The 10,866-nt window shown below is 45.5% G+C and overlaps 1 protein-coding gene across 3 annotated transcripts in view; it reads left to right on the forward strand.

Moving 5' to 3' along the window:
- Samd4b (sterile alpha motif domain containing 4B) overlaps positions 1-10,866 on the forward strand; it is a 47,141-nt gene that overhangs the window by 15,784 nt on the left and 20,491 nt on the right. For all 3 annotated transcript variants that reach the window (XM_021239756.2, XM_004859126.4, XM_021239755.2), the window contains exon 3: positions 10,390-10,860. In XM_021239756.2, the coding sequence (XP_021095415.1) occupies positions 10,390-10,860 (471 nt within the window). The remainder of the gene's footprint in view (positions 1-10,389; positions 10,861-10,866) is intronic.

The following is a 10,866-nucleotide window of genomic DNA, read 5'->3' on the forward strand; positions in this document are numbered from 1 at the left end:
TTTGTGCAGGGAGGCTTATGTGGGCCGCTGAAAGGAAACAAATCATTATCTATGAAAAAGAGATAGAAGGTGAACAATAATTTATTTTTTAAGCTTCAGGACATTAGATCTAAGAGGGAATTGTAGAACCCTTCCAAATTCACAAGTCATCCTATACCAGTGGTGGCAAACCTATAGTACATGTGCCACAGTGGGCTATTTGTATCATTAAAAGCTGTAAAAGGTTTGCCATCACTGTCCTGTACTGTTCTTTACCCATAAAAGTAGGTTGGATTCAAGGCATAAATAGCTTCAAGAGAGTTTTGAAGCTGGGTGTGGTGGCACACGCCTATAATCCCAGCACCCCAGAGACAGGCCAGAGCATTGCCGGTGAGTTCAAGGCCAATCTGGGCTACATAGTTCAAGGCCAGCCTGAACTACATAGTGAAATCCTGTCTCAAAAAGCAAACAAAAAGGCTGGGGATTTAGCTCAGTGAAACTGCTGCCTGCTCGTAAGTGCAAGGTCCTGAGTTTGATCCCCGGTACCAAAAAAAAAAAAAAAGAGTTTTGAATTTATAGTCCTTCGTATCAGTTTAGTAAGCACCCTGGAGAGAGATACCCTATGTCCCATGAGGCTGGTGTTGGACTGAGTATGCCAAGCTTCTCTAGAATATGTCCCTGTAGTCATAGTCAGCAATCAGGCTAGAGACCTGACTCAAAGCCCTGTCTCAAGAGCCACTGCTAACCTTTTCTGACCTTCTGGGCCTCCATAGAACTGAGTGGAGAGCTGCTGACTCTGGTGACAGCCGGGAGAGATGGAGACCACCGAGAAGAGGGAGGGTAGTGGATACCCAAAAGTTAGCTGGGAAGGAGATTGAGGAATTCATGAAGAGTTTGTCCACCTTAATCATCCTCACTCTTCCCACCTGCTTATAATTGTAGTTCACATTGAGCCTTTACAAGCCAAATATTCTTTACTTGTATTTATTAGGTTTGAAAACAGTGTATTTTGGTGACTCTCAAGTCACATTATCTAAATTTAAATCACAGTTGTCTTTTGCCAGGAAATGAAGTAATTTAACCTCTCTATGCTTTGGTTTTTTCATTTTAAAGTCGATATGATAATTATATCTACTTCTAGGGTACTTGTGAGGAGTCAATTAACATGTTTGGAGCTCTTAGAACAGTTCTAGCATGTAGTGAACGCTCAGTAACACAGTAGTTGTTTTTATTGTCAGTAACTCAGTCCTCATAACCACCCTGTGAGATAGATACTGTTGTTGTCCCCATTTTATAGGTGAGGACACTAGCATGGACTTTTAGCATTAAATAGCCACAGAACTGCCTGGCCTCTCTCATCTCCTCTGGCCCACCCTTCTTAGCAACAGTCACTTTTGGTTTTTTATTGAGTCTTTCTGTACAAGTCCCATAGGCACTATAGGTTCTAGGGGAAGACAGTTACTCAGAACAGGCATCACACTTCCTCATTCCCAGTCTGGCAGCCAAAGCAGTAAGAAGCCAGCTCGGGTGCAGCAGCTGCCATTTCTCATTCCTGCTAGCCTCCCTACCAAAAAGAGCTCCTTTGGTCCTATAAGGCAGGCCAGTGTCTTATGCTGCTTCATCATACACCCCCACCACCCCACCCCAAGCAGGCAGTCAGATAACCTCTTGCAGCCAATCATGGCTGTTAGCAGAATCACCAGTGGGGCTTATTGCTGGTTGGAGCATTTTTTAATTTGTGCTTTTGTTTTCAGAATTTGTAGTAAAATTAAACCATACAACCCGGGCATGGTGGTGCACACCTGTAATCCCAGCACTCTGGAAGCTGAGACTAGAGAATCACCATGAGTTCAAGGCCAGCCTGGGCTACATAATTCAAGGCCAGCCTGAACTACATATCGAGACCCTGTCTCAAAAAAACAAAAACATAAGTTAATAAACCATACAAAAAGTGAGAAGTGAGGTTTCCCAGACTTCTTGTTTATGTTTTCTGAGGTGAATTTTAGTGCATATATGGCCACATGCATATTCTCTTTCCAGCTTTGTCATATTTTAATTAAGCAAATGGCCGAGTATTGTGCGTATTAACTAATTTGCTTTTTTATTTACCAAAATAATTGGAATGCCATTCCATATTCACATACCTTGTTGTTAATGGCTGCATAGTAAGAATAGGTCATATTTATGGAGCCCTACTAGTATACCAAATGGTGCTTTACTTCCATTGCTCATGTAATCTCACAGTACTCTGTAAGGAAGGTCCACTTTCTACATGAGACTGACATCTGGGGAGGTTAAGTGACTTGCTCTGGGTCATACATTCAGTCAGAGGTAGAGCTCGGTTTTGACCTCAGAGCACTTGACTAGTAGCTCCACCACGGTATATCTGGTCTTGCTCTTACAAAGAGTGCTGTAATAAGTACTCTTTAAGCTTGTCTAAGATAAGTTCCTAAGAGTCTATAGGCCTGATAGTTGGGAGATATGTGCATTTAAAATAGTTGTTCTCACCATATTGCGCATGAAAAATGTTACACTCTACACAAAGCAACAGAGGCCCATCCTTGATGGTTTGCATTGGGATTTTGGGGGTAATACCTCACCAGGGTGGAACATTGCTGTGGAATGAACTGAATAATGAGTAAATTCATGAATCAAGGTTCTTAGCTACATCCTTATGTCAACTGGTGAGAACTTTTAAAACAGCTGGTACTTAAATGGATGGAGAGGTAAGGAGAACTGAGAAGGGGGTGGGGAGGGAGGGCCAGTTGTATTCCAGAGTCAGCAGGATAGAAGCCTGCCAGGATTGGAGTAGAGCAGTACTTGAGAGAGAAGTGAGCACAGGTAAATTCTATAAAGGCTTTGAATGCCGGGTTCCAAGATTAAGGAGGCATGGTCTGTTGTACCCCCATCCTCAAGAAGTACCTCCCAGCCCTCCTTCTTGTTTTTGGACCTGGAGTCTGTCTCTTGGGAGGTGCTGACCTTCTGACTGTTTCTCTTCCTCTATTCATTATGGCCTTTCCATTCCCTGTATTTCCCACACTTGCATCATTCTGATGAATCACCTGAGTGGGCAGAGTGATATAAAATCCAGATTTCTGGCCCTTACCCACCAGATCCAGTAAGTGGAAATCCTGAGGAGATCAGTGGGCCTGGAAAAAAGTTGCCAGGTTCTTCTGATGACCAGGCATCAGAGATGTGAGAGATGATGCTCTGCTGGGTGATTGACTTGTCATGGGATAGAAGATCAGGAATAGGGACACATTGAACATCTAGATCCAGCTCTACCACTGATAACTCTGTTCTGGATCAGTCCCACCTCACTTGGGCCTGAGGAGTCCTATCTGGACAGTGAGGGAGTTTTTCTAAGTACTTTCAGTGTACTTCTTGGGCTCTGAAAGTAGGCAGAGCCTCAGCCAGACATACTACTCTCTCTTTTTAGGGGCCTAGCACATTCTTCTAGAACAGTAGTTCTTTGTTTTTTGGTTTTTGGGTTTTTTTTGGTACCGGGGATTAAACTTGGGACCTTGAGCTTGTGAGGCAGGCGCTGGAACCACTGAGCTAAATCCCCAGCCCTAGTACTTCTTAATAGTTAATGCAGGTTGAGGCTGTAGCTCAGTGATAGAGCATTTGCCAGGCATATGTGAGGTCCTGGGTACCATCACCAACATTGCAAAAAAAAAAAAAAAAAAATTTGCTTCTCTTCTCTGCCCTCCCCACAAAGATGCATACTTTCACTACTAACCATATCTTGAGGTCAGTTGACCCATAAGTCCCCAGTTAAGAGCTGCCTACTGCAGAGACTGAAGCCTTTCCATAGCTCTTCAGATCCCTCCAAAGCAGGAGACCTAAACAGTGAGGCAGATTCCTTTTTTTTCCCCTGGGTTTTAGTTCCATGTCCCACCCAACTAGCCCTGTTACTTCTTCCAGTTCTCAAGGGAGACCCTGGGTTTGGATCAGAGAGTCCACCTACATGTCTTCTCCACAGATAGGGCCGGGAACACCGAAATTACCCTACACAAAAGTATCCAATCCTGGCTTTATGTCATAATCTCCCAGGGACTTTCTAAAAATAACGTGAGGCCTAGGTCCTATCCTCAGAGAGTTAGAGCCCTCCCATGTGTGCACCCACTTGAGAACCACTTGATTACTGATGCTGAGTGTGGGTGGGCCTAGAAAGATGGTAAGGGCACTGTCATATGACCTCCTAGAAATGGAGAGTGGGGTCTTACAGCTGGGGGAGGTGGGGTTTTGCCCTGTGCTGTCCCTTTGTAACAGCTAGCAGGATGTAGAGAAGTCCTTCACCCCAGGCAGCTAGTGTTGGTTTCATGGGAGTAGAATCTGAGGCAGTATGCAGGTACAGAAAAGAAAAGCAGTACTCCAGGTCTCCAGAACAGGGAAGGAGAGGCCCTAGGTTTCCCCTTGTCATCTTCCCTGTTCCTTCTCCCAGTACAGTCTTACCCCCTGTTAGGAGCTATAATAGTAATCCTGGGCGTCTTCCTCTCTGATGCAGACTTGGACCAGAACTGTGTTCCTATGGATAGGAGGAAGGAGATAGGAGCCAGGGGAGTTGATTTCCTCTTCCCTCTCTGGTCCCAAAACTTCCTGAGCCATATTTCCTCCATTTCTTCCCACCTCCTGTCTTCTGAGTCAGGCCTCATATCCAGCAAGTTTAAGCCTCTTCCTCTGTGGCTCCCTGAGTCTGGGTGAGGAAACTGAGGGGAACTGTACAAGTGAGTCACCAGAGCTTAGTCCTTATTCCTCCCCCTCCCCTTTTGGTCTCTGTTGGAACAGTTCCTCAAACAGAAATGTAAGCCCCCTGGCCCTGCCCCATGTCTGTGTAAGCTGGGATGAGGCAGAGAGAAGTGCATGTTTAGAGCCACACCCCAGCCTTTCTGACTGGTGCCTGAGGCTGCCACAACTGTTGCAATAGCCCAGCACATAAAAATGGGTTTTCTCTTATGGTAATCTTGAAGATAAATTTGGCTCCTATGATTTGCTAGGGCCCATGGTCATGACCTACCTAGTTCTGGTGACCTGGCCAGCCTAGCCCTGTGGCCACTGTGCCAAGAAGGGCACTCATACATAGTCTTCTTTACCCTCTCCATGCCTACAGAGTAGGTTTGCAGCTTTGTAGGAAGCAGTCATTGGCATAACAGCATTCCCCAGCCCTCTCCCCCATCTACCCACCTCCAGAATTTCATCACTCATTGTGCCTTTAGCTCCAAGGAGCCAGAGATGTGTTTTGTTTTTGGTAAATAACCACATGAAATTCCCCACCCTGTTGGGAATCTTAAGAGGGAGTCTCACATGTGCTTTCCTAAATAAACTGTGCCCCCAGCCCTGAAACAACATGGTTTTAGATCTCCAACTAGGAGCGATGACAATAATAGTTAAATATACTGAGCATTTGCACATGCCAGGTGCTTTGCACAATTGTCTCATTGACTTTTTACTGCTCTGTGACATAAGGGCTTTTACATAAGGCTCAGAGAAATTAAAGGATTGGCACACAGTTGCATTGACCTAGGTTGTGGGGGCAGAGCTGGATTTTGAACCCAGAAAGTTTGCCTTTTGAGTTTGTGCTCTTAGTATGCTGTGCTGAGACCAGGGAACAGGATGACCCAAGGTTGGAAGAGTCCTAGAAGAGGCACATTATACACACATAGACACTACTGTCTTCCAGGAGCCATCTGGGTTTAATTGTGCAGGTATTCATTGAGCCCCTATTGTGCCTCAGCTCTGGGCCAGACTCTTCTGAGCTGGGCAGGAAACTAGAAGTTCCATCCCCACTCGTCATCTGCAGCCCCAGCTGAGCTCATCCCAAGGGGCCTGAGGTTGCACAAATTCCTTGGACCAGTTCCAGGACTCATTGATGCTTCCCAGTAATGGAGGCCCGCCCTTCCCACCACCACCACCAATGCTCAGACACATGAACACACATTTCCCCGGGGTCAGTCTCCATTCGTCCAAAACCACTCTCCTGTTTCTGGGCAGTAGAACAAGGTCCTTCATTGAGCCCAATCCTTGAAGCTGTGCTGTCACGTCCCCTGGCAGTACCAGAGAAGAAGCTGTGTCCCTTACCCTGGGGTCCTGGCAGTATTCTAGGGTGGGGGAGGGACTAGACAAGGCTTCTTTTCTGTCCCAGATGCCTCTGGCTACCCTGCAAGGCCTAAACAACGGCAATTGACAATGTCAGGCTAGGAATAGAGGGACAGGCTGACTGCTGAAAGAGAAGGGCAAACACCCATCATTGAGCTGTATCCTGTGCCCGCTCTGGGCAGACTCTGTCTGATGCTTTACATGCATTACCTCTGCAAATCTTCCCAGCACCCTTATAATTCCTTTTACAAAGGAGGGAGCATACTGCCCAGGTAACTGCATGACAGCTGGAATACAATTCCATCTCTTTGTCCCTAATATTATTTACTGCATTTCTCCTTCCATGTCATTAAGAACCGAAACTTCAGGAACTAAGTCAGAGAAGGAAATGTGGGGTACTAGAGAATTCCCTACCATGTGACTCAGTGCCAGAGTGAGGTGGGAAGGCAGGAAAGGTTTCCTGACATCCAGAAGGCCTGTTCCACCTTGGAAAGATCTTTAGATGGAGATGATCCTAGGGACAGCTTTGTGGTCATGGGGAGTTGGTTCAAAAGAAGACTAACTTTGAGTGGCAGATACTGAAGGAGGTCTGGAAAGCCAGGTTAGGAAAAGGGAAGAAAGAAGAGTTGGCATTAGGGAGATAGAAGATTGTAGTACAAGTCTCCGAGTTCTAGATATAGACTTATGTTCAGATTTCTGGCATTGTTGCTCACTAGCTCTGTCACTTCGGGAAAGTGACTTCACTTCCCAAATCTTATCTGGAAGGTAGGAATGCTAAAACAGGGTTGAGGTGGGAATAAAAACCAATCATGTTTGTTATGGTAGTGCATGTCTGTAGTCCTAGCACTCGAGGCCAAGGCAGGAAGATCACCAAGAGTTCCAGGCCACCCTCCACTACATAGTGAGTTCAAGGCCCGCTCCGAATACATAGCAAGACCTTGTCTCCAAAAAAAAAAAAAAAACCACCAATAATGTTCTTAACACTAGTGCCTGGCACATGGCATATGCTTAATAAATGTTGTCCATTATTATTATCTTTCTTAGTGGCAGTAATGTTTATTCTATTATTAATTTTGGCCAGTGCTGTGACCATGGCATTAGTTGATGATTTTGAATAAATATGTGAATCCTGGGCACTTTACCAGGGGTTCTCTAGAAAGCTTGAAGCAGAGAGGTCCTGGCCAAGAAAATTATATAACTAGGAGTTGAGAGTTACGTGACTCTTTTCCCTAGTGCTACAAATTTAAGTAGAATTAGAAATTAATATGAATTCTAGGCCACAGTCTTTTAAACAGATCATTAAAAGAGGGATACAAAAGGGGCATTTTTTCAAATGTCAGTGCAAGTTGTCAGGTGTCTATCCTGCAGTGTGGATGAAGGACACCAGAGGTCCTTGGAACTTAGGTTGAAGACTCAGATGCCTAGGTTTCTGAGGCTTCCCTTATATGTGCCTATTCCCAGCCTCTCTGCTTCCTAGATTGGCTGGTGCCTTTAAAATCTATATGTAGGGCTGGGGATTTAGCTCAGTGGTTCCACCGCCTGTCTCACAAGCACAAGGACCCAAATTCGATCCCCGGTACCAAAAAATAAATAAAAATAAAATAAAATAAAATCTGTATGTATTTGGGGGAGGAAAAAAATATCTGTATGTATTTAAAGAGAAGGAGTCAGATACATTGAGTAATAATAGCAGCAAGTGTTTCCTGAAGACATTATTTTATGTTATGGTTTCACTTAATTCTAGCAGCCGTGCCAGATAGGACTAGTTCTGAGTTCCCCTTCAGATAGACAGAGAAAGTAGAGGTCAGTGAAGTGATCACACTTGCTTGGAGTCATGTGGCCAGTAAGTAGTGTAGAAGTGTTAGCCATATCTTTGCCTATTCTTTTTCATCATCCTGGGGTCTTATCTATGTCCACTTAGAGCCAGCTCCTTTACTTCTTTCTAGAACCTCACCATTAGCACATCACTCAGAACTCACTTTTGGGGTGTTTGAACCATCACCTTGGCTTACAAGTACGAGCCCTGTTGCCCAAGAGTGAGGACAAAGTTGGCCTTGGCCCTTGAACATTGTCTCTTTTCTCAAGTGTTGGTGGTGTTTGTTTCTCTCCTTTGCTTTGTCAGCATCATCTTGATCCTCTACTCTGTTTAAATAGTCACAAAAGTGATAAGGGTGTTGTTGTTTTGTGGGGTTTTTTTGATACCGGGATTGAACTCGGGTCCTTGTGCTGATAAGGTTTTTGAAGGGGATAGTCAGACTGTAACAGTCCCTTCTCAAGATCTCCTTTATGCATCCAGCCTAGGACCTTGTTCTTGGGAAGCAGCCTTCTAAATGAGGGTGGAAACTTGGTTTGTCACCCTGGCTCTCAGACATTGGGCTAGGACGAAGAGGTCAGGATCACCCACGCATGGAGAAGCCAGGGGGTGATGAGTCCTGGAGGAGGGCAACATTAGGCAGTCTATAAAAGACATCGGAGCTGGTTGTAGTGGTGCTTGTCCATAATCCCAGCACTGGGAAGCAGACAGGAGGATCACAAGCCCAGCCTGAACAACTTAGTGACTTTGGGAAACCCTGTCTCAAAAATGGAAATTAAAGCAAGGGCTGGGAATTAGCTCAGTGTGAGCTCAGGTCCTTGATTCAATCCCCAGTACCCCCCCCACCCACAAAAAGACATTGATGCTGGCATGATAATGGAATTCTATAATCCCACCTACTCAGGAAACTAAGGCAGGAGACTCCCATGTTTAAGGCCAGCCTGAACAACAAGGTGAGATCCTGTCTCAAAAAAGGCTGAGGATATAGCTCATTGGTAGAGTATTTGCCTGGCATGTGCAAGGCCTTTGGTTCAATCCCCAGTACCACAATAATGATAATAGTAAATTAAGTTTTGAAAGGGCTAGGTATTGTAGCTCAGTGTTATAGCACTTGCTAACATGCATGAGGCCCTGAGTTTGATCCCCAGTACTGAGGGAGGGGGGAAAAAGAAAAGACATTGAGCTATAACTTTAGCAGTACATAGGTTTAATTGAGACAACTTAGAGAAGATGAGGATGGGTTCCACACAAGATGACCCCCAAATCCGTGAAGCATTCTGTATTCTTTTTAAATTTTTGTCACTTTTTTAAAAAGAAGAATTTCAGTAGGAAGAAAAAAGTTGTTACAGGCTGAAACTTTGAATCTCAGTCTGAGTATGGAAAGGTGGATGAATATAGTGTAGAGAACCGCTACTAGATGGGGGTATCCTGAGCTGACTCTTTTTTTTTTTGGTACCGGGGATCGAACTCAGGTCCTTGCACTTTCGAGGCAGGTGCCAGAACCACTGAGCTGAATCTCCGGCCCCTGAACTGCCTCTTTATCTGGAGGACTAGGAAATGAAGGTGGTATTGGGCTGTGAGTTCTTGAACTTGGGTCTGTTGATGCTATTTGCCACTATAATCTCCTGGTTGGAAACATGACATTGTGGTATGATATAGGCAGATAAAGCCATTTCTATGTATGGGAGAGATTGGGGAGGGAGATTAGAGGCAGAAGCCAATTAAACGGCAGCAAGCCTTCATTATGTATGTCTTAAATGCCAGGCCCGCTCATTGACTCTCAGAGCAACACTGAATTGGGTGTTATAGTTACCTCTCAAATTTTTCAGGTAAAAGTGTTTAGCCAGGTGTGGTGGCACATTCCCATAATCTCAGCATTCTGGGAAGCTGAGGCAGGAGGATTACAAGTTGAAGTACAGCCTGGGCAACTTACACCTTATCTCTGAATTTTAAAAGGGCTGGAGGTGTAGCTCACTGTAGAAGTCCTGGGTTCAATTCCCAGTGCCATGCTTTTAAAAAAAAAAAATCAGTGTTCTGTGGAATTCGAGGTGACTTACCTGAGATCTGGCTAGTAAGTTAAAGAGTCTAGACCATCTGATTCTAGAGCCCAAGCTTTTAATTATTTTATTCTGTTGCCTTCTCCTGGAAGGAGGCTGCTTTGATGCGGGGAAAAGTAGTAGAGGGCACGATGATAAAGAAGGGAGGGGTCAGGTACAGCAAAAGAACAGGCCTGAGGGCAGCAGGAGGAATTTGGATTCCAGAGTGGCAAGTTTGGCTGATTGGAAATTACTGCAAGTTTTTGAGAATGGGAGTGATAGAACCAAGAAAAAATTGCTCTTGAAGAAGGTGTTTGATCCAGCTATGTAAGTATCAGGTTGAGAGTCATGAACAGAGAAAGGAGAGGAGCTTGGAGCTGAGGGAATAGACCAGGGCAACCCTCTTAGGTTTATGGTAATCCCCACCCAGACTCTACTGACATCCCTTCTTATCCCTCATAGCCATCGTCAGCCAGTGGCAACAGGAGTCCAAAGAGAAGGTGGTGTCCCTCTTGCTATCCCACCTGCCTCTGCTTCAGCCAGGTAACTCAGAGGCCAAGTCCGAGTACATGAGGCTGTTGCAGAAAGTACTGGCCTACTCAATTGAGAGCAATGCCTTCATCGAGGAAAGCCGCCAGCTGCTCTCCTATGCTCTCATCCACCCAGCCACCACGCTGGAGGACCGAAACGCATTGGCACTCTGGCTGAGCCACCTTGAAGAGCGATTGGCTAGCAGCTTCCGAACCCGAGCAGAGCCCTCTTACCACTCACGCCAGGGTTCTGATGAGTGGGGAGGCCCTGCAGAGCTGTGCCCTGGAGAGGCAGGGCCAGGCTGGCAGGACAAGCCACCCCGGGAAAATGGACATGTGCCCTTTCACTCATCCAGCTCGGTGCCACCAGCCATCAACAGTATTGGGAGCAGCGCAAACACAGGTAAGG

This window comes from Heterocephalus glaber, unplaced genomic scaffold (assembly GCF_053883595.1).
Source record: "Heterocephalus glaber isolate CG9 unplaced genomic scaffold, H.glaber_assembly_v1.0 deba00001670, whole genome shotgun sequence".
Taxonomy (NCBI): domain Eukaryota; kingdom Metazoa; phylum Chordata; class Mammalia; order Rodentia; family Bathyergidae; genus Heterocephalus; species Heterocephalus glaber.